The sequence below is a fragment of the Dipodomys ordii genome, unplaced genomic scaffold (genome assembly GCF_000151885.1).
Source record: "Dipodomys ordii isolate 6190 unplaced genomic scaffold, Dord_2.0 Scaffold28, whole genome shotgun sequence".
In the NCBI taxonomy this organism is placed as follows: Eukaryota; Metazoa; Chordata; class Mammalia; order Rodentia; family Heteromyidae; genus Dipodomys; species Dipodomys ordii.
Genome location: NW_012267244.1, coordinates 915,393 through 940,405, shown reverse-complemented (window position 1 = coordinate 940,405; position 25,013 = coordinate 915,393). Strand labels below are relative to the sequence as shown.

The window sequence follows — 25,013 nt, the reverse complement described above, 5'->3', positions numbered from 1 at the left end:
CTGTCCTCACTGCATCCAGTCTAGAGCCTGAGATTACTATCTCAAGGATAGTTGTATTTACTGCTCTGATGGCCAACCTACTTGACTCCCTCCTTAAGCAGTTTTACTGTCACCCCAGTGTAGGCTACTCAGTTCTCTTGTTTTATCAGCCAATCAGTGGTACTCCACAATGGGCAGTAAAATATGCTAAGTAACTTTAACCATCTCTGCTTCTCAAAATTCCTTTGGATTATTGTTAATTGATTCTTAAGAGCCTTGAACCAAAACTCACTTAAGTCTTGTGTCTAATACCTCGGGTCCTCACTCTGTATACAAGAGATGAAAACAAATTGATATTATCTTATCCTCATCAGGATAGGGAAAGTGAGTTTTCATGGTCACTTGCTCATTTTCTCCCTCTCTCCCTCTCCCTCTCCCTCTATCCCTCTCTCTCTCCCTCTCCCTCTCCACTTTTCTCCTTCTTCCTCTCCCTCTCCCCTCTCTGTCTTTCTCTCTCCCACTCCCTCTTGAACTCAGCCTAGGCACTGTCCCTGTCTCATAGAGATTCCTGCCAAGACTGGCTTGGTACTGAGATCCTCAGATCTCAGCCTCTTGCAGTTAGTATTCAGGTGTGAGCCATGGGTACCCTACTTCACTTTTCTTTCTTGTCCTCTTTCTTTGACACTGTTTCTCCTATTTACATAAGATCATCTCTCCTGCTTTTCATGATATTCTCTCTCTTTTTTCACTATTCCTGTTAATTCCCAGGTAATGGCTTTCTTCTTCTGAAATATATTCATTTTCTAGGAATTAGCTTTTTTTGGTTTATATTATGCAACTGATTTTCAAATTGTCAACTCAAACCCAAGTTCTCTTTCTACTTAGAGGCATGTATTTTCATGTTTTTAGACATAACTACCTAGCTTTCTCTCTGATACTTTGTCCTCAAGGAATACCAAGTGCCAACTTCATTTCTCTACTTTACTCCACTTACTCAGATCTCTGTATTATCCTTTCTCATCTTTTCCTTCATCCATTTAATCCTTTGATTTCCGTAACCTAGACACCAGTGTAATTTTCTTCACTCCATAGTCATGGATTCTCAGGTCAGTGGTGATCAAAACCAAATCATCATTAAAACCACTTACATGTTCTGAAATGATGGACTTATTGAAATAGAATATCCAAAGTTTCTAATTATTTTCCATTTGGAGGGCCCACTGTTCATTCTGTCTCTGGAGTGTGTCTGGGTCCGTTCCCTTCTCCTCATTGGGAGAACCTCTCATTGGACATTCCTCACTTAGGCCTACATTTGCACCTACTTTGATCGTCGCCATAGTAATACAAGTGGTATCTATGCCTGTAGCTTTCTCTCTGCCAACCTGTTTACTTTTCTATGAGATTAAGTTCTGTTTCAATTATGTCACCTACTCAGAAATATTTTAAAGCTCTCTATTGCTGAAAAATTTTCCTCTCAAAAGCCCTTTATGACTTAGTGCTGCATGTCTCTCCACATCTCTCACCTTCACAGACATTTAACTAGGCAAAATGAACAGATTGCTCTGGCAAAAATGTAATGTCTTATCTGAAAAATAATTAAAGCAAATAAGGACTTAGATGTGACTCAAAGGTTAGAGGTCCTGTCTAGCAAATATATTCAAACACTGGCACGGTGAACATTTTTAAATGAAATTAAATAGCTTCATTTCAGATGTTTGTAAAATTCAGTGACCAAAAATTTATAACTACTCATGCATTAAGTCTATCTACTAATGTTAACCCCATTGGTACTTAGAGTTAAAGAAAATACAAATATTCCAACCTGTAAATAAATAAAAATGTAGACCATAAACAGAGTTTTCTAAGCAAGATGAAAATATGCTATAACTTCTATGTGACATTTTCTAATAATATGAGAAACCTGTGGACCAATCTAACCATTAAAAGGGAAGAAAGGAGATCCAGAAAAAGCTGGAATTAAAAAATCTCATAAACATGAAAGGCTACATCTGACATTGACATACAGAGGAATAATATTTTAGTGGTATGAATCACTTTTGATCAAATTGTGATTGGTTTATTTTGGCCTGTGTTTTACAGCTTTCTTTCCACTAGACCATGCACATGGCATCAGTCTTGGGGGTTGCCTTTCTTTCTTAACATAATCATTTGCTTTGCTTTTCTCAGTAAGAACTTGTTAATAGAAATGTGAAATAAGATACTAGTTCATTCTATGTGCAAATAGCTCTCTGCCACACCTGTGGGTATGGTGCCATTGTTTAAATGAATCATGATAGGCCTTTATATAACACAGATATCAGACTGCTTTGTTGTCAGTTACTACTGTATATTCCTGAGAACAGCTCTGTTTGTGGGTTTAGCATTCATTTTCTATAGGATATAATATGTAATATATTATTACAAATACAATTATTTAACAACAAAGAGTAAGTGATACACCAACATTTTCAATAAATGTAACAGTAAATCTACGAGCAGGCAATGATGCTGTGAAACTCTGTTAGCTTACTGGAGAAGAGTTGCAATTAATCACATTGACAAAGAAACTGAGCATTTAATGTAAGAAGGTATTTCACAGTAATAACATGCAGAGGAAGTGAAAATTATCCAGTAAAATTTTAATTTGTGTCAAAGTTTAGTGTCACAATGGCCAGAGAACCAAATAAAAGAAATAATCTTGGCAGTGAATCTGGCATTTACCCAGATTGAGGATCTACCAGGAAATAGTTCTGGGACTGGCATATTTGACACCTTGTAAAAATATTTTTTGAATACAGTTATCTTTAGAGCGAAATTTTCTGAACCACTGTGTCAGAATTAACTAGAGATTTCAGTGCTGAATTTGAGCCTGTTAAAAACTAATACTTGTTTTTTATTAATAATTTTTATTGTGAAAATACTGTACAGAGGGGCTACAATTACATGAGCAAGATAATGAGTACATTTCTTATCAAGCATTGTTGCCTCCTCCTTTGTCTTTCCCTAACCATCCCTGCCCTCCCATCTCCACAACTACACTCCTCCCCTACCACATGCCCCAATCCCCATGCCCGCCAAAGTTGTAAAGTTCGGTTTTTGACATAGCATCTTGTACATATCCTTGTTGCAATGGGTCCACCTGTATCCCTGTTTAAACTTTGTTTTTTCTCTTCCCCTCCCCAAATTATACCAACATCAAATACAGTGAAAACAGGGGTTATACCGTGGGGGAAGGACATACAAGCACAAAACAATCATCTTATAAATATGTTAGAAACAATAGCAAGAGAGAAAAACCACTTGAGTCCTTATCTTGGAGTTCATTTTGCCTAACAACAACTTATCTGACCTTTTCTGCTTGTTTCAGACATACACTAGTTATTACAAATAAGGGAAAACATGGGACCTATGTTTCTTTGGGCCAGGCTTACTTCATTTAATATAATTTTAGAAAATGTGGTATATATACACAACGGAATTCTATGCCTCCATCAGAAAGAATGACATTGCCCCATTTGTTAGGAAATAGAAAGACTTGGAAAAAAATAGATTAAGTGAAGTAATACCTGCTTTTTGATGTCCTAGGAAATTATCTGTAAAATTTAACTGGCTACTAATAGAAAAAAAAGAGTGAATTTATTTCTATCAATTGTAAGACCAGCTAGTAAGATTCTAAGTATAAATGAATATCTGGAGTCAGTGATCCACACTTGCAATCTTTGAGAAGCGGAGATCTGGTTTGAAGTCAGCCCAGGTAGGCAGAAAAGTCTTTGAGAATCATATCTCCAATTAACCACCAAAAAGCTGGAAGTGGAGCTGTGGCTCAAGTATTTAGAGCACTGGCCTTGATCAAAATCATAAAATAAATAAATTCAGAGACCTGAGTTCAAACCCCTGGATTAGCGCACACAGACATTCATACGTTGTGTGTGTGTGTGTGTGTGTGTGTGTGTGTAGTATGGGAGGGAGAAATGGGGAGGAATCAGGTAATGTCTGAGCATGCCCGCAGATAAGTGTCTGGGCTCCTTAAAGTAACTTAAAAACTAGATTAAGCAGGTCTTTAGCTGTTAGTTGGTTGATTTCATGTTTGTTTTAGAACGCTGAACTTGTTCTTTAAAAAAAACAACTTTGTTATAATTTCTTTCTGTGAAGTATGTTGAAAATTACTGTCAGCTGTGGACCTAAATGATAATGTAACCTACTCACAGTATCAAGACATTTTTTTTCTTCTCAAGAAGAAAGCATCATTTTACCCTTTCCTTGAGAATCACAGGCTTCACTGACAGCTTCCCCCACCCCCTACTCCCACAACCAATACACACCTCCACCGGAAGAATATTATCTGGCAACTTTGAAGTATAAGGTTCAAATAGAATTATTCTAATAACAGTCTTGGCAAGGTCCATGGTGGGTATGTCTCATCTAACTTGGTTATTCTCCTTAGAATCAAAATTATAGCCTGCAAATTGAAAATTATACATAGCTTTTGCAAGGCGAGACCATAATTCTAGGCTTTCAACTTTTCTTTTTTCAATCCCAATAAATCACACTCAAAGTAGGCCTGACACTGTACTGTCTTTTACTACTCAGGAGATCCCTAAGTCAGATATGGATAAAGTATAATTTAGCCTTCAGAGACCTTGAGATTCCACCAATAATTTTGCATACCTTCTTCCTATAAAATATTCACTACAGTAATACTGACAATCCTCTGGGCCTATGGGTTCAGTGGCACCTGCAGTTTCTTCCAAATTAGGCTCTGTCCTTCACACATCAACAAGGATCGGAGAAGACCTATGTCAGAGTGGATGGGGCAGCCTCCACTCCAGATACACACAGAGCAGTTGAAGGTGTGTCTCCAATCCAGTTCTTTACCATCCCTTCCTTCACAGCTGAGATCACCTAGAACTACTTAAATTCCTTCTAGAGCCAAGCTTTGCAAACTGTGAGTCACAAGTTTGGTCAGCACCACCTTGACAATCTACTTTAAGTGAAATAAGATGGATGGAAAGGGACGGCACAGTAAGCACAAAATAGGAAAGAATTGATCAGACTAAAACCAGGTAGTTCATATGTTTACAGATTTCATGAAACTTTTGAGAGTTTGAGTGTGTAATGCACATTATATACTGCATTTCTTTCTATGATTTTTGTTCAAAGAATTTTCCTGTCAGGACTCCAGGGCAGATCTAGCTTCTCCATGGTCCTAGAATTGACATGTTTATGGAAACTCGATACGCTGGAGCTGATCCTGGCAAATGGTCAATGCTTCTGTCACTCTTTTTCTCACTCCCTCTTTTTTCTTTCTATTAAAAAGCACTCCCAGAGAATTGACATCCATAGGAATGAAACCTGCAGGCAGCTTTACCTGAAAGCCACAACCCTAAAGTTTTTCTCAAACCTCTGCATTCCAGCAGTCCCTGGCCCTACAACATAGCCTATATCTCCTTCTACATCTTTGCTATTTTTCTTTTAGTGGAGAGAAACATTGGACACACAAGTTTAGTTCTTAGTTTTACTTGTAACTGTACCATATCGCTTTAGTCCTTCAAATACTTGAAACTAGAATTTGACTTTTAGTTATTTCTTTCAATGAATAAATGATTAGCAAGGCTTAGGTCTATATTCTTGAGATAGTGGTTTGAGGGAAACTCATTGGCTCCCAGAAGGTGAACATGTGTACATCACATATTGAGGATTGTCCAGGGAAACCAAGAGTCTTACTATAAAGTATTGCCTGAGAAATCCCACAATCTGTCACCTGAGAACTGGAGACTTCAAGGCTGGTGGGTGTTCAAAAATTTGAGAGCCAACAGTTGGATGAAGAGTGGATTTCAACCTTTAAAGACCTGAGAGCTAGGAATGCTGGCTCAGCCAGTCAGACATTCCATTTTCTTCACATTTTTGTTCTAACTCCCAAGAATAGGGGACATCCAGCCTGTGGCTTGTATTGTAAAATCATTTGATACATGACAAATAGACATGTTTGCTTCTCCTATGCTTTTCATTGGCTGCCTGTGGCTGTCTTCCTGTACTGACAATTTTGTATGGTCCAATATCCAAATAATGGAACCATGGTGGAAAGAAGTTTTCCCACCGCTGAACCAATTGAACACTCACCCATGCTGGTGAGGGCTATCTACTTTCCTCAATCCATAAATTCAAATGCTGATCTCTGAAACATTCTTATAGACATACATGGTAATAGTTTCATGAGATATCTGGGCATATCTTAGCAAGTCAGTTTGCTATATAAAATTAGCTAGATGTCATTATTGAATAAGTTGGAAGCTTACAAGTGCTATAAGAAAAGAAAGCAGGAAAGAGGGAGAAGGAGAGGAAGAGAAGATGCTGACAGATCTATTTTAAATAGGCTGGTCAGAAAGTTTTCCATGACAATTTCAATACAATGGAATTTCTTCAACATTTGAAGTCAACAAAACAATCTAAATTTGGGACCACATACAAGACAAGTGCACCAAGGTTGACAATATAAGCTAACCAAACAAGGTGTAGGGTTTCCTTTGAACAAACCTAATCCACAGGTTTGGTGGGTGCCTATTCCAGCCATGATGACTGACTATTCTGTGGTGCACTTTCCTTAAGGTTTTGTGTCCGGTGTGTTTGCTTGTGCTTGTGTGATTACTTACCTTGTTAGGAAAGTTTGGGAGCACCATCAATATTTCCTCAGCAAAAAGTAGGTGTGAGCACTGAGATGACTTGTCTCTAAGTTTTCGCTCATTTGAGAACAGAGACCCATATTTAGAAATAAGACCTTGGATGTCTTTGTCTTTTTTTTGTAATTTAAAAAATAACACATGCTGGTTGTGAGAACTAGACCCGGCAAATATCTTTAAATCCCACTATTTGACATGTGTGTTCTGTGTTTTACACTGACGAGGTTGTTTCAGTTGCACATCCCAAGTTGTTAGAATCTGGAAGTCAGTGAGGTAAAATTAAAACAAGTCCTTTAGAAGATTGTAAACACAGTATAAATGTCAGCCCCAAGTCAATGAAGTGTGATTTCTGTAATAAAGTCATTGTTGTTACCACTGGGGTGCTGACGGGCTGCAATTACGAAGAAAACAGATGAAACAGCACTTGGCTTTCTTTAAAATGGCAATTAAATTCACTAAAATCATGGTTTCCACTAAAACAATAAAGGTATGATATATTCTCAATGGAATCTAACTCCACAAGTAGGCTTTTTTCATGACAGTGGTACATACGGAATGGAGAGAGGAAGGAACCATGGACCAAGTTTAACCTTTAAAAGTGTATACTTCAAGCCAGGCGCCGGTGGCTCACGCCTGTAATCCTAGCTACTCAGGAGGCAGAGATCTGAGGATCACGGTTCAAAGCCAGCCCAGGCAGGAAAGTCTGTGAAACTCTTATCTCCAATAAACCACCAGAAAACCGGAAGTAGCGCTGTAGCTCAAGTGGTAGAGAGCTTGCCTTGAGCTGAAGAGCTGAGGACAGCACCCAGGCCCAGAGTTCAAGCCCCACGACCGACAAAAAAATTTAAAAAATGAAAAAAAAAACAATAAAAGTGTACACTTCTAATGGTCCACTTCCTCTAGCTAAGCCCTGTCTTCCAAAGTATCTACCACTACTGAAAATATCACTATGAGCTGGAAGACCTAACATTCAATACATGAGTCTGTGGAGAACATTCCATATTCATCCATGATACCATCTTGATGTGCATAACATAGTAGCTGGTCATATTTGTTTTTTTTTTTAATTTTTGTTTCCCTGACCTAATGCTGTGGAGAAGTTTACATATTATTTTCAGTAATGTCTTTGCAAATCCCTTGCCCATTTTAAAGTTGGGTTGTTTGAGGTGTTGTTTTTAGAGAATAGGAGTTCTACATGTCTTCTGGGAGGTACAGTCTATCTATAGAAACCCTTATTTCTTGAGGCCAATACTGCATTTCTATGGCCTCTATTTATCTAGACCATTGGAGTTATTCTATGTTAACTGATCCATCCCTAAATATAATTTGTTTCTAAGATTACCAATGATAAATATCTTCTTCAGGGCTTGGAATGTGGCTTAGTGGTAGAGTGCTTGCCTAGCATACATGAAGCTCTGGGTTTGATTCCTCAGTACCACATAAACAGAAGAAGTCAGAAATGGTACTGAGGCTCAAGTGGTAGAGTGCTACCCTTGAGCAAAAGAAACTCAGGGACAGTGCAAAGACCCTAAGTTCAAGCCCCAGGACTGGCAAATTAAAAAAAAAATCTTCAATAAAAATTTACTTACACACAACAGAGTAGGTATTACTTCACCAAATGTGAAAAAAAATAACAACTTTGTGGATTTTGGAGCCATAGTTTGGATTAATTGATCAAGATAAATAATATTAAAGGAAAAAAGCTAGATGAGAGACTACATCATGCTGAGATAGGGTTGAGGGCAGGTTTCATATCTTGGTTTGGGGATACTTTTGATGGACTCTTTGTGAACCTTGTTGATGGGTTGTCTCTTCCTCAGATTATGGTTCGGTGTTCACACATGTGAGAATATTTTGTGATTAGTCAGTACTTTTTCATTCAACCTTGACCTTGATACTCTAGCCCCTGACCATGACTTCTTAAAGAAAATGGGCAGGGTGAAGGAGATCTCCACAAAAGTACAGCTTGGGAAATAGGCAACTGAAGTGATTTTCATTAGATGTAATATTAATTTTCAATTTGCCAAATGTAATTCTTGTAACTAGTTAATGACGTGCAATTAATGATGGCAGCTTTACTGCCATCACTCACCCAGCACCCTTCTCCTTCCACTACACTCCAAAGACTGGAAAAGATACCTTGTGAGAGGGAGATTCACAGTAAACCTAGTGGTTTATTGATACTTTGCATCATTATGACAAACACCTATCGCAAATAGAGAAAAGGTTTATTTTGGCTTATAGTTTCAGAACTCTTCATAGTCCTTGCCCTCATTGATACTGCACCCATGTGAGGCAAAACATTATCACCACAGTTATATAGAAGAGGAGGTTATCCACCTCATGGTGGACAGGAAGCAGTGAGTGAATGGGCACTAGGGACCAGATTGACTTTTTAGAAGCATGGCATTAGTGACCTGCTTCCTCAAAGCAGGCCCACCTCCAAAAGTTGTCACAACCCCCAAATTAGTCCTACCAGCTCAGTACCACAATTTCAACCCATGAGCTCACGGATATTTCATGTTCAATCCGTAACACTGTTGAATTTTGTAGGTTTCAGAGCTTCTACCTTATATGCATGCCTTCTACAATCATGTAACCTGATGATGGTTTGGGGGACTTTTTTGTTTGTTTAAAAAAAAAAAGCTTCAAAGTTTTCACTGTGGCTCAAGTGGTAGAACGCTAGCCTTGAGTTGAACTGCTGAAGGACAGTGCCCAGGCCCAGAGTTCAAGTCCCACCAACCAATAAAAAACAAAAAAAAAAAACAAAGTTTTATAAACTTAAGGCTTACTACATCAAGTTGTGCTGGTAGATCTGTTTCTTCTTTCTGTGAAATCACATTATTGTTATACTGCTGAAAAACCAGTGTATACTGGTTTTTCTGTATACAGTATACAGAATATACTGTGCTATTTATGACCAGCTTTCTTTCTTGCAGAGTTTCTAAAGTGCTAAGCTATCACACTTTTCTGCAGAGTTCTAGAATGTGGGCCATGGGTATTTCTCATCAGTACCAAAAGGCACTGTTGGCTTTTCCAACAGTTGGCTTTTCCGACATCTTTTCCAGGTGAACACACAGCACCTGGTTTGCTGGAGATATTTACAAAAGCATGAAGACCAGATTCTGGTAACTAGGTCCTGTTTGTATAAAACAGGCCTGTTCTATCATGCTCTACACAATACAAACAGAAATCTGTACCTATATGGTATAAGTAAAGAATGAAATTACCAGAGTTGTTATTTAATCTTTGAAACTATTTCTAATCTCAGGAAAAAAATTAAGGGATTATTGATCCTTTTTTTGCATCAAACTATCTATCTATCTATCTAAAACACTGTTTTTCATATACATACATACACACATATGTATTTATATGTACATATATACTATACTTTTAATTGCTGGCTACCAAGAGTTTTTAAGTGCATAAAAAGCAACTGCCATACTTAGCCACAGATTATGATTTCTAAATACCATTCTTTCTCCACCTGCCAAAGAAATAAGGACTGGGGTTAAGGATGTTTCAAGTGTCATAGGCTAATAAGCAAATAAGTTCTAATAGAATACTATAGACATAACAAAAGACATAGAGACCATCTTGAACCCACTTGGGCTGCTTCAAGCAAAAAAAAAAAAAGAATAATATAATAGTAAAGGATAATAATCCATAGAGTAAAAATAGGAACCTATGAGTCCATAATAAAAATAAACAAATGAACATTTGAAAGAGAAAAATATACTTACATATTTCCAAGTAATGCCACACAAAATTCTTATTAATGACAAGGGTTTTTTTCCTCTTTCTGTACAGAGAACATTGTTGTGATTGTCCTGGACCTGAGAATAGTAGAAATATTTCAATGTTAGCTTTTTTATTTTGGTTATACTGTATCTACATTTAAAGTCTTACTGTAGAAAACACACATCAGAGTTCTCAGAAGATAATGAAAGATCAAATTAGCAGTTTCCAAATTATCCATTAGAAAATAATTCCCCTGCCAGGCAGTTGCGACTCATTCCTGTAATCCTAGCTAAGACAGGAAGCTGAGATCTGACAATTATGGTTTGAACCCAGCTTTGTCAGGGAAATCCACGAGACTCTTTTCTCCAATTAACCACAAAAATGTCAGAAGTGGTAAAGTGCTAGCTTTGAGCACTAAAGCTGGGACAGAGCCCAGGCCCTGAGTTCAAGCCCCAGGACTGGCACATACTACTACTACTACTAATAATAATAATAATAATCCCCTAGTTAGGTGCTGGTGGCTCTTGCCTGTAATCCTAGCTTATGAGGTTGAGATCCTGGTTTGAGACCAGCTCCGGCAGGAAAGTTCATGAGACTCTTCTCTCCAGTTAGCCAGAAGTTGAGTTGTGGTTCAAGTGATAGAGCACCAACCTTAATCAAAAAGCTAAGACACAGCACTTAGGCCCTGAGTCCAAACCCTAGAAACACACACACACACACACACACACACACACACACACACACACACACACACACACACACTCCAAATGTTAAAAAAGAGGTAAAGTTATATTAAACTCTTCAAATCTTCTTGGCATGTGAGGATTGGAGGTGTTGATGGTGGTGGAGACATAGGACATAAAAGTCCCTATGTTGAGGGTATGTCTGACTTGATGTCTTCCAGGAGCTTGCAAATGCATTTCACTTGTGGCTGCTAAGTTCCTATTCACCTTCTAAATTGCATATAACTTGTCATTGCAATACCATAATTTTTTATTATGCAAGTATTTTTAAAATGCAAATATCAAAGAAAATGTGGAAGAGATGTGGAAATAGTACTAACAACTTTGGCTCTAAAGAAGTCTGAAATAGTAACTTCACTCAGCCCTGAACTGTTGACAGTAAATTTTGGTGTATTCTCAGTCAAAAAAGAAAGGCCAACATTTTTTCCATATCATACACACACAAATTATGTAATTTTATTTTCTAATTTGGAGAGTGTACTGCTATCTATATTTCCTGGGGGAGTGATGAGACACTCCTCCCAACTCCATATTCTCTCCTGATGATTCCTAAATAATCCAGCAGGTGGCAGGCAAGGAGAGGAGCAGGTCTTACCATTGCCAGTCCATAGGTCAACCTGCAGACCCATTTGGAAAGGGACAGAATGTAGACTCAGCCTCGTGCCTTCTCTTTTCTGGCACTAAGAACAGGATGGTTATTCTCTTAAGATGAGTACTTAGTCATGAAGTAAGAAAAGAATCAAAAGTGGGGCTGGGAAGATGACTCAGTGGTAGAGCGCTTGCCTTGCATGCCTGGGACCCTGGGTTCAATTCCTCAGCACCACATAAGCAAAAAGAAAAAAAGAGCCGGAAGTGGCGCTGTGGCTCAAGTGGTAGAGCCCTAGCCTTGAGCTGAAGAGCTGAGGGACAGCGCCCAAGCTCAGAGTTCAGGCCCCACGACTGGACCCCCCCCAAAAAAAAATGAATCAAAAGTAATTGTGTGTGTGTGTGTGTGTGTGTGTGTGTGTGTCTATTCTGAAGCCCTAAATCACATTTTTTTTTCCTTTATAACTTTTAGAAATTCCACTGATTCTCTACCTCTTTGCCCTGATTTCTATGACGTGGCTTTGGGGAGGACTGCACATGGCCTACAGACACTTCTGGATGTTGGTTCTCTTTGTCATTTTCAACAGTCTGCAGGTAAGCCTTATAGTTTGATTACTGGTCACATGCATTTTGTAAATGAAGAACTTTAACAGTGTCCATATATATATTTAAGCCAGGCTCAGTGATTTGTCCTTGAAATTCTATCTATATTGGAGGATTGTAGTTCAAGGCCAACATAGGCAAACAGTTCATAGGACCCCCATCTTCACGTAATAGAGTTGAGTGTAGTGGCCTATGTTTGCCATCCCAGCTCTATGAGAAGCGTAAAGAAGGTCATGATCCAGCCGGGCCTGAGCATAAATACAATATACTATGTTCAAAATTACTAAATCAAAGAAGGGCTCATGCCGATAATCCTAACAACTCAAAAGGATAGAGCTGAGGACTAGAGTTGGAAGGCAGCCTGGCAGGAAAGTCCATGAGATCTTTATCTCCAGTTAACCACCAAAACCCAGAAGTGAACCTGGACTCCAGTGGTAGAGCACTAGCCTTGCATATAAAAGCTCGGGGACAGTGGCTAGGCCCTGAGTTCAAGCCAGAACTGTTAAACTAAATGGGGGTGGGGGAGGGAGGCAGGTGTTGTTGAATTGGTAGAGGGTCTGCTTAGCAAACACAAAGCCCTGAATTCAATCAAACTCCATACTGAAGAAAAAAGAAAAAAAAAGAACTACGAATTTACATATAGGTGAATGTGTATACATATAGAGGTTTAGAAATGGTAGGAGATAAAACCTTAATCATTGATATTTGACTGGTATTCTCACTCATTGTCCTATGAATTAGGAAAACATAAGCTATTTGGTCTCTCTCCCTCCTTTTGACAGCATAGCTATGAATATCTATCTCTCAAAGCAACTATGAAAACCTATCTGTTTTCAGTAGGAACTGTGTTTACAACTTTGCAGCTGGCAACTGTGTAGGACCTGTGCACACATTGTGAGCATAGTTGTGTGGAAATTAGATCATTTGAGGACCAACACCCACAATGACAGGCAGAGCTCTATGTCTAGCATATGAGTGTTTGTTTTACCACAGAATGAATTGACAACCTTAGGTCCAGCAGAAACAGTTAGATTTATGAGCATGCTTGGATATCATAACTAAAAACCTAGAACTGTAACAAAAATGAAAGCTGGATTTGTTGGTGCTTTTGTTAAATGGGAAAGGATTTCATCTTATAATTAACAAAATAGGACAAGTGGACACATTTTCCTTATTTTCCAAAATGGAAAAATCTATCTGTCCTAGACTTCTGACTTCTTAAATTCGCAAAAAGTATTCCTACCAAGATGTAATTTTTGGCTATCATCTAGGAAAAACACGTGTGTACATATATTACATACATACATACATACATTTAGGATTTGTACATGCAACTGAAATATGACTGCATCTTTAAAGTGTGCCCTTTAGGAGACAAATTATTTCATAAGACCATAGCTTACTTGACCATGTCCAATCAAAGCATGCTATCAACTTAAGGGGGAAAAATAAATCACAATCTTGGAATCAAGTTCATGCATAATGAGGTATGGGCATCTTTCTGTAGCTAAAAGACATAGATGAGCATACTGCCTGCTAGGTAATACGCTAATGCTGCCAGAAGACAGCCCTTCCCATCCAAGGTCTGCTAATTCAAAGGAGCAAACACTTCATCACAAAAATACTGCTAGAGTTGGACACTGATGGCTAACTACTCAGGAGGCTGAGATCTAAGGATCACAGTTGGAAGTCAGCATGGACAATAAAAATCCTTGTAATACTTATCTCCAATTAACCACCCCAAAAGTGGGAAGCAGAGCTGTGGTTCAAGTGGTAGAGTTCTACGAGATCAAGGACAGCTGCTCACATCCTGAGTTCAAGCCACAGGACTAGTACACATACAAAAACAGTGTTTCTGGAACTGGTGCCAGTAGCTACCCAGGAGGCTGAGATCCAGAAGATCTGCCCTAGGCAAAAAAAAAAAAAAAATCCTCAAATTTCAGCCTCCAAAATAACAAGCAAAACGCAAGGCTGGAGGTGTGGCTAAGTGGTAAAGTGCCATCTAACAATCTGAGCAAGCATGAGGCCTTGAGTTCAAATCCTGGCACTACATGTGTGCACATGGATCTGTACATGCATGTAATGTGTAAACAGAGTATTATGAGAGCTAAATAATTGCTGTTCCTCCTGCCTGTGCTTTCAGGAAGAGTGAGCCATGAGGTCAGGGGCTCTGTCTTGGCCACCTTTTTCTCCCTAGCACCTAGTAGGATTAGAATCAGTGTCTACAGCAACAGTTCACAGACATTATTTTACATGGAAGATATACATAGGGGTAGTTAGGGTTTTTCCGTATTTGCTACACACTTGAATACTTCAGAAATGTCACATGAAAACCTTGAGTGTCCAATTTTCTTAAAGACAATACTTGCAAGGCAGGAACTTTCAGCATTATACGTCAGTCTTCTTCCTGCCAGAGTTGGTCATGTTTTCTATGCTTATTAATGAGGAGTTTGTGGCTAGAGAAGGGATCGCAGGCCAAGAAAGCAGTGCTAGCCACGGCTGCAGAAAAAGAAAGTGACTCATCTTGTCTAGATTAGCAGAAGGTTTGAGGGGCGGAAGAGAGGTTTTGCAATCAGCAAAGCTGTGGTAAAGAGGAAAGAGAAAGGGCAGGTGGCCTTGAAAGCCAATTCCCCCTGCTTTGGATGTTCATCTGCACCCTTTACCCTGCAGGAAGCTCACAAACCTGTGTGGACTTTTGTTGATCATATCCTTTTAAAAAAATGGTCAGTTTGTAAATTTCCCTTATTTTGAATGATTGTAATTTCCTTGTGCCTAGTGGCTTCTTAGAAGAACATTGGAAATGAGGGGTTGGGGATTGGAAAGAAAACCAACTGTGAACAGGCAAACAATGGGAAAACTATGCCTTAGACAATGGGTCTGGTGGCAGGGCACCAAGGTGACAGGTCTCAGAGCGGTAGTAATCAACAGTAATAGCATTTAGCTGGCAGTCACATGAAAGAATGCAGAATTTAAGAGGGAAAATCACTTACATGCTGATGGCTTGGGTGAAGAGCTAAGTGTCAACTCCTATTGGTCAAAGTAGAGACCAGATAGGGGAGGGCAGGTATGTGGGGGGGGGGGTCATCCTAGGGTCGCTGTATCAAAGTTGGTGAGATTTGGAGACACTGATGAATATAGCCATGATTTTATAACTAGGGAGGGTGTTAGTGAGAGAGATTGCTAATGAGTGATTGGAAACTTAAGAAGAGCACCAGGAAAAAGGTTTGAATTGCTGGTAGAAAAAAGTATCTCCCTAAAGAAACAGCAGTAGCAATGCCCACTGTTTTGTCAAGCATGGTAGAGAAGTAAGCTGGGAGTAATGTGGTCTAATGCAGGGGTTCCCAAACCACAGCACGTATGAGACTTCCACAAGGGTGGGCTGTTAAAACACATTTCTTTAGGCCACCACATCCAGAGCTTCTTAGACAGTTCTGGATGGAACCTGAAGTTTTACATTTCTTCTAAGTTTCTTGATAATGCTAAGTCTGCTGATTTAGGAGCCACAGCTTGGAGGTAATTGTTTTAATGTATCATGCAGAGAGGGAAATAACCAGTAGTTGGTAGGCTGAGATGAAGAGGATCACAATTCAAGATCAGTTATGTGGAAAAATCCAAGACTGATTCCACAGAGGGAAGCAGAATATGGTGGTGCATATTATAATCTCAGCAATGACAAGAAACCTAAATTCTTCAGATCAGACCACAACTCAGACACATGACCTCCTATCAGATAGTTCAAGTGAAAAACAGGACTCCATCATGGCTCAGGGTCCTGAGTTCAAACCTCACTACTGCTGGCAGGAGGGACATAATAAAGGGAGGATGGCTGGGAGACTTTTTGGTTTTGTTTTCTTTACTTACACAAAGAACCAACAAAGGTGAAACTAGAGAACACAGAACTACAGGTAGTCATGGCATGTGTAGAGGGGAGGCTAGGGAACACAGCAGTAGAGGGCGCCCCTGAGGGGCTGCAGAGGTCTTTCTTCACTAAGAGAAAGGGGGATGGCTGGTAGGAATGAAATCCCACACCAGAGCTGAGATGGAGAGTTTGCATCAATTATTTCCTCTATTTTCTGCTACAAGCGGTGAGGTTGTCTTTGGAAGGGAATGGTTTGAAAGCTTGAGGTAGCAATAATAAAAAGTATGGCAGCCAGGCACTAGTGGCTCATGCCTATCATCCTAATTACTCAGGAGGCTGAGATCTGAGGATTGAGGTTCAAAGACAGCTGGGGCAGAAAAGCCTGTGACACTCTTATCTCCAATGAACCACAAAAAGCTGGAAGTGGAGCTGTGGCTCAAATGGTATAGCACTAGCCCTGAGTACAAAAGCAAAGCTCAGACAGTACCCAGGCCCAAAATTCAGACCCCAGGACTGGAAAAAAAAAGTATAGAGTACTTTTTGGGGTGAAAGTAAATAACTAGATATATGTTGGAACATGGTTCAAACAGAGAATGCTTATAGAGAAGACAATAAGAGTCAGTGGAATTACTCAATTTTCAATTGAGCTAGTAATTGAGAATAAATAACGCCAAATTTAAGATTATAATGGGCCAAGTGCCGGTGGTTCATGCCTGTAATTCTAGCTACTCAGGAGGCTGAGATCTGAGGATCGAGGTTCAAAGCCAGCAGCATCAGGGAAGTCCGAGAAACTTTTAACTCCAATAAACCACTAGAAAACCGGAAGTGGTGCTGTGGCTCAAGCAGTAGTGCACTTGCCTTGAGCTGAAGAGCACAAGGACAGCGCCCAAGCCCAGAGTTCAAGCCCCATGACCAACAACAACAACAAAAGATTATAATGGAATTATAATGGCCGCCTGAGTAACCTATTGAAGCACATTACAGGGGAATGTTCATGGAAGTGTTTGTGGAAACAAAGATTGTTAAGCATTATACTCTTATTTCACTGGAAGATATTAAAAAAAAATACCCTCATTCTTTAAGGACCTATTACAAGCTAAGTATAAGTAAAAACTGAAATGACTTCAAGTTCCTGTTTAATGAGTGTAATCTAGTACACAGCCATGACAGTTTCAGCCACTTTGGTGATAAGTGGCATACTGGTATGCACCTTACCAGCTACTCAGACCTAAAGGTAATGCGTATGAGGAAACACTCAGAAATGATCACTTCTCTAGCAGTCACTGGGGTTTTCTTCACGTACAAATTACCTCAAATCTTCAACTTAAGGTTTAGAGAGTAGTAAGCATTCCAAGTCTGTTCTACAAAGACCTAATTGGTTCTGGTTTTGTTTTTATTGGCCTTCATGTTTCTTTACTAGTTCTTGTCAATACCAGTGACCACAAAATTATATTATGTGCCTTGTGCTTGCCTATGATATTTTGCTCAGGGAAGATTGCTGCCTGGTTTTTTTAATAAAGATTATTATGATGACTTAAGACTCATGAGACTGATGAACAAAAAGTATATTTCTACAATATTTTGATTTATAAATGTTTATGACTTGGTGCATTTTAAATAAGAAAATCTTGATAACTTGAAATATTATCTGAAACTTATTAATCACTGAAAGGTCAGACTTGAGCTTATAATAATAATATTTGTAATGCATTTGAGTATTTGAGAGAATGTACGTGAAGTAGATAAACACAGTGGCTCACATCTGTATCCCAGCTACTCAGGAGACAGAGTTTGAGAGATTACAATTCAAGGCTAGCATGAGCAAAAATGCAAGACCCTATCCAAAATATAGCTGAATTTGAAAAGGACTATGGATATAGCTCAAGTGATAGCTAGCAAGCATGAAGCACTGAGTCCAAACTCCAGTACCTTGACAGAGAGAGAGAGCAAGAGAGAGAGAGAGAGAGAAAGGGAAAGGGAAAGGGAAAGGGAAAGGAAATGAACAATAAATATTTTGTAGCATGATAAATGTAATACTCAAGTGAGATGGAAAGGGAATCATCATTCTAAATATGTCTATTATTATTTCTAGTATTTAGTAATCTCCCTTACTCTCTTGAAATTTTTTTTAAAAATCCAGGAAATGAAACTGATCTCAGATTCCTATTGTTGTATACTTGTTGTTTGTCTCCTTTTATTCATTATTTATCATAAATATTTATATCATTGTTTATATAGTTACAGTTATTTCCAAAGTTAAACTATTGGACATCAAGAATGAGCTGAATGTAGAGGATAAAGGTGAAAAACATCCTTTAAATTGGTCCCCTAGGAATTGTTTCCTAAATTGGGTAGCCACTAGGTGACATGTCAGCATGGCCATGATTATTGTGCTTTTGCTACTTTTTGGTGATCCACTTAATATTAAGCAAACACATCTTAACACCCACTCTGTTTATTTCATGTCACAATGGCGACTCCGATTCTTTTCAAAAAGGAGGAAGCAGTTTCATGATGACTTGGCTGGAAAGTCCAAATTCCAGAGACCACAGCATTCTCTAAGTTGGCTGAAAGGGCATGGAGTCTGGCTGCTGCCACCACACTCACCTCCTACCAGCTTTCCATTCCCAATAGGAAAATGGCTTAATTCCCATCAAGCACATCCTGCAGATGGATGAGTCCCTGCCTTGGGTCACTCCCCATCCAGGAAGCGGTCAAATGTTACTACTGGTCCTCTAGACAGCCCTGGGTCATGAGCTGATGCCAGTGGTGGAAAGAGTCAAGTTGATCTCATAAAACCCACATGGAAAAGAACTTCTAAAAGGATTCTCTCCCCAACAGGGAAGGGTGAGGCCAACCAAAATAACAGCTCTCTATTGTACGTAATTCCTAAATCTTCTTGTATGTTGACTCCATTTCTGACAAGACCAGTGCTCTGTATTATACAGCTAGTAGCAACATCTGTTTATCATAACTATATTGTAGTCCGCTGTTCAAACAATGTCTGAATATGGCCCATCAGGAATTCATAAGAGTCTATGCATCATTAATCTAAAATCTGTGTTTTTAAAAAATGAGTTGAGGGCTGGGAAATGGCTCAGTGGTAGAGTGCTTGCCTTTGCATGCCTGAGGTCCTGGGTTCAATTCCTCAGCACCACATAAGCAAAAAGAAAAAAGCCGGAAGTGGTGCTATGGCTCAAGTGGTAGAGCGCTAGCCTTAAGCTAAAGAGCTGAGAGACAGCGCTCAGGCCCAGAGTTCAGGTCCCACAACCGGACCAAAAAAAAAAAAGAAAGAGTTGAATCGAGCACTGATGGTTTACACCTGTAATCCTAGCTAATCAGGAAACTGAGATCTGAGAATTGAGGTTCAAAGCCAGCCTGGGCAAGAAAATCCATAAGACTCTCATCTTCAATAAACTACCCAGAAAAGGCTGGAAGTGGCACTGTGACTCAAGTGGTAGAATGCTAGCCTTGAGCACAAAGAGGCTCAGGGATAATGCCCAGGCCCAGAGTTCAAGCCCCAGGACTGAAAAAAAAAAGTTGGATTTTGTCATTTCTAAATACACTTATGCTAATACTTACAGATTCTAAGCCTCTTAAATTGCTTAAGGCAAACGATGTCTAAATTTGTGTAACATCAAATGGAGATAATCACTAGACTCCTATAGCAGGCACTGGTAGCATCCTGCCAATTGCTATAGTACTTAAATTACTGCTATCCAAATGATCCTGCATGTGTCCCTGCTTCCAGCCACTAAAGTTCCATGCATCTCCAGACTTCTAGTATCCTTGCAGCTAGTCAGGGAGCTTCCAGAATGAATGTCCTGATACTCTGATTTGGGCAGTGTCCTTGCTCATTCAATATTAGGTGTGCTGTATATCACTCCTAGCTATCATTATATACCAAAATAGGTTTCTGTGTTGAACCTGAAACGTCATATTCTAACTAACATATAGCATTTATGCCAGGTTTTCTTCTAAGTGTCTCTCCCTATCAAAACTGTACTGCGTGGCAGTTTTGTAATAGGTAGGAAATTCCATGGAATTTAATGAGGGTAGCCAGTGGTAACAGGTCTGAGTTTCCTGGAAATGGTAGAAAATACATTTTCATACACACACAAGCAACTCTCCAAACACTGAAATGTTCTCCTCTTAGGCTGCATACACTGGCACGGAGTAGGATTTTGCATAGACCAGATATGGTCTTCTCAGTACATCAGTTACGAGATCCAGTCTCCAAAAATCCATTGGCTGTCTCTCTCTGCATCTGCCTCCTACTTGCTCATTATTCAAGCATCTGGTCTCGAGATGTTTCCTGTCAGGTTTTGTGTGTGTGTGTGTGTGTGTGTGTGTGTGTGTGTGTGTGTGTGTGTTTCTTTCTGTGCATTCTCTCTTTTAGAGAAGGGAGTTACAACATGTAATGTGTAGCTAAAAGTCCAAAGTGCGCATTGACATTTCAATTTGATTTGGTTTAAACCATTTTCATTTTTAGCCCATGCCTTAAACTACTAAGTGACTGGGAAATAAATGACTCAAAGAGAGGAACAGTATCTTCTTTTTATTAAATTACTCTTTGGTGGCCTATAATGTACCTCAAATACATATATGATTGTATCTTGCAGCAAAATTACTCTCACTCACTTGTCTTACCTGCTGGTCTCCTTTCTGTTCTTCCTTCTTTCCTGCTTTCTGTGTGATTCTGGTTGGTATATGTATATTGGATTTCAACTTTATACTATGGCCATCTTTTCTGAAGATGTTTTTCTAAATAAAATTAGCCCTTGAGATATCATAAGAAATGGGATAGATTTCTTTATTCATGAAAAAGTAGTTTCTACCTCAAATGGAAGCTTTTTAGCAAGAATTTTCATTTTGCATGTAAAGGGGTGTTGAGTGCAGGTGTCTGCTTAGAGACAGTACATATTCAGTCTTGGCTGCTTCCTATTGAGGATAAACAGCTCTTGGGAAATAGACATTGTTAAATAATCAGTTACAGAGGACTAATTGTTTCAAGGCACTCCCTTTGGGATGGCTTTCCAACAGCCTAGAGTAATAAGAAATGTCATTTCATTTCCATTGGAGACAAGCACATGTACTATTCATGAAGAGTGGAAAAGCAGTGGAATAAACATGCAGAAGCCAGGAGAGGTTAGCCCTCTATCATAGATTTGTTCCAGAGCTATGTTGAATTCAGTGGAAATTTAAAAAAAAATCACTACACTTGTTTTGTCCTGTGAGACTCAGAGAGTGTGATGAAGGCCTACTGTGCTCTTCAAAACACCCCAATCGTTTCCATAATTTTACAGGGGAATAAGTAGAGCTGAGAGGAAAAGAAGGTGGATTTATTTCTTTGGTTTTAATTTGTGTATGTGTGTGGGGAGTGGGTGTGTATGTGTGTGTGTATGAGGGGTTGAACTCAGGGCCTAAATGCTGTATCTTAGCTTTTTCACTCAAGGCTGGCATTGTACCACTTGGAACCACAATTCTACTTCTGGCTTTTGGGTGGGTGGTTAATTGGAGATAAGAGTCTCACAGACTTTCTTGCCTAGTCTGGCTTCAAACCAAGATCCTCAGATCTTAGTCTCCTGAGTAGTTAGGATTACAAGTTTGAGCCACCGGCACCTGTCAGAGGTGTATTTACATTTTTCTGGATTAGTACATATTTTCCTGACAGTGTTCTTTAGTATTGGACTCTCAGAGTCTCTCCAGAATGAGCATACAATTAAATGCCGCTGTTCCACTAAAGAATGCTACTGGAAAATAGGTGGTTAAAAGTATTTGCAAAAAAAAGTACTTTCCTATCACAATATTTGAATAATATAAGAGATCAGAATACTTATTTTTTGTTTTTGTACCACTCCTGGGGTTTGAACACAGGATCTTAGCACTGTTCCTAAGCTTTCAAGTGGTAGGCTAGTGTTCTACTATGTGACCCTACCTCCACTTCCCAGCTTTTTGTGGTTAATTGGAACTTTCCTGGCTGGGCTGACTTCAATCCCTGATACTTAGACCTCCTTCTCCTAAGTAGCTAGGATTATATGTGTCGGCTACTGGTGCCATGCTACTTTTAAGCACTGGAAAATTCACACGTTAACATGAAAGCAGGTAAAAAAAAGTAGCTACATGGCTCTACTATAACACAAAACTGTTTCAAAGAGACAGTGAGCAGTTTCAAAGAGACTGTTTCAAAGACACAGAATTGGAACCTGCTGCCTATCTGCAGAAGTCTGTTCAACCAATCAGTGTAGGATGCTGCCATTTATTGTCAAAGATAGTAAAGCGTATTTCACACAAACATAAAAATGCAGACTAGTTCAGATGTTATTGAACGCTGAAGTGGTCTCCTCTTAGGCTCATACACTGGTACGGAGTAGGATTTTGCACAGATATGATCTTCTTGGTACATCAGTTACAAGATCCAGTCTCCGAAGGTTATTCTTGAATTTCTCTAAGTAGTTCCAATATTACTTTCAGTGCGTACAACCTTCATTAAAATAAAGTTATATGTTACAATTCAATAGGTTCCAATAGATTTCAATAGGTTTCAATAGTCTTTATCTACAAGCTCCACTTCAAAAGTAAATTGCTGAAAAATATTAGACTAACCTGCTGCCAATCCAAGAAAAACCTTATATAGTGTCCATCTCAGAATCTTACTGCAGGGCTAGGAAGGTGACTCAGTGGTAGAGCGCTTGCCTTGCATGCATGAGGCTCTGGGTTCCATTCCTCAGCACCACATAAGCAAAAAAAGAAAAAAGCTGGAAGTGGCACTGTGGCTCAAGTGGTAGAGTGCTAGCCTTGAGCTGAAGAGCTAAGGGACAGTGCCCAGGCCCAGAGTTCAGGTCCCACGACTGGACCCCCCCCAAAAAGAAAGAAAGAAAGAAAGAAAGAAAGAATCTTACTGCAAGTTTTCTGGACTGCAAGTTTTCTGGATTTTAGTACACATGTTTTCCTAGGTTTTAATAAGATATGTTTGTTGTATAAATCCTCATTATATTATCTTCTGAGCTGTGGTCTTATTGTTATTTCAGTATAAGTAATTGCAATTGGATAGTTTCTCTTCAGATGCTATCATTTAGTATTTTATTCTTTGGACAAAGTCTGTGATGTTTGTTTTTTTTAATGTCTCTAAATCATATAAATCAAATATTTTATTAGGAAAAGTAGACTCAGAGACAGAAAGGTCATTGCTACCAAAACAAAACCACATTTCATTTGTCCTTGATACTTAATTGCATCATGTGCTCTTTTTTTCCCTCCATTATGGAATACACATTTTTAACAAGATATAAATAGAAACCAAATATAAAATCTGATTGAATTCTACTTGTGCTTGTAAAGATTCACTGATCATCCGCATCTCTGATCTCAGTGTTCACCACAACTGTTTCTGCCTTGGTTCCTTCACTGGCATGGAGTTCCTGGTTAGTGCTATCCTGCTGTCCTCATGGTGAGACATGTCCCACTGTCTACCATCCTGAATTTCTCAGGACTCTTCTCTAGCTTCCAGCTTTACCCAACATAGCTACGGAAGTCATTCCAGCCTTGTTCTTTCCCTTATACACTACGTTCGTTTCTACAAACCTCTCCCTCTTCCTTCTCTACATGCAGAATTCTATGAAATTCTGTACTTCTCATAATTTCCTCCTTTATGGGGATGCTTCTCCTGCCAAAGCATCTTCCCTGTCTTTCTGCTTCTCTACATTATTTTTTGCATTACAAATACTGCCTTTCACACCTATAATCCTCACTATTCAGTAAGCTAGGATCTAGAGGACTGCAGTTCAGAGCCTGTCAAGTAAAGTCCATGAGACCACATTTCCAAAATGTGTGTGTGTGACCATGCACACATGCGTGCACACGTGAGGGTGGGGGGAGTAAGGGGAATGGAGGGGGACCAGCTGCACAGAAAGTGTGGCTAACAGTGTAGAACACCATCCAAGTAAGCAAGCTGAGTGACTATGAGGCCGTGAATTCAAATCTCAGTAATGCCAGAAGGAAAGGAAGGAAAAAAAGAAGGAAGGGAGGAAGGGAGGAAGGAAGTCTCCAAAAGCACAAAGAAAAAAAGTACATGTCATTCTGTCAGATTCCTTGACTTATGCTTTTGTTTCAACAACTTTATTTTGTTGACAAATGGGCAAAGTTTGGAGAAGTTGACTTGCAAAGTGAGTTTTCAATGTGTTTTTACTTTTTCTACTTCTCACTTTGGGCTAAAACAGTCTTTGAGGGGAAAAAATGAAAACTGTTCTTTGAACAACTTTTAAAAGTAGTAAAAACAAATACTTAATTTGAGAAAAGTTGGTTACCATACCGCTCAAATATGAGCAGGCATGTACGTGACATCCTATAATGTCAGCTACACTTATAGGTCTTGCTGACCTATGCTCACAGCCATCCAGTAAGAACTTGAGACCCAGCTGTGTCATTGTCCATAACCAAGGCTATGAGGCTGGAATTCCATCATCTAAAGAATGAGAGGCATCACCTAACCCTGTGCCTGTATGGTTATATTTTAAAACTGTTACAAAACTGAACAATGGTTGTTGCAAAGAAACAGAAAAGTTTGTACACCTTGTCTTTTCTTTTCTTTCTTTTTTGTTTTTGGAAGATTTTTTCAAGGACACATGTTCTCTGCTTTTTTGTTGTTGTTGTTGTTTGTTTTTGTTTTTATTCCAAACTGGAAAATCTCTGGAATAGCAAGCTATTCATAGCTGGGTCTGGGGATGAAACCTTGGTTTCTAGCAAATAAATGCTGGTCCCAGAAATCTTCTAAGTGACTACCTCTGTCTTTATTTGCAGGCACTCTCTCTGTAAGCTTCATTC

The 25,013-nt window shown here is 39.2% G+C and overlaps 1 protein-coding gene across 1 annotated transcript in view; it reads left to right on the top strand.

Annotated features, from left to right (window-relative positions):
• The window catches only part of Adgrv1 (adhesion G protein-coupled receptor V1), a 447,493-nt gene that overhangs the window by 374,565 nt on the left and 47,915 nt on the right, over positions 1–25,013 (top strand). The window contains exon 86 of the mRNA XM_013015810.1: positions 12,201–12,322. Coding sequence (XP_012871264.1) covers positions 12,201–12,322 — 122 coding nt within the window. The remainder of the gene's footprint in view (positions 1–12,200; positions 12,323–25,013) is intronic.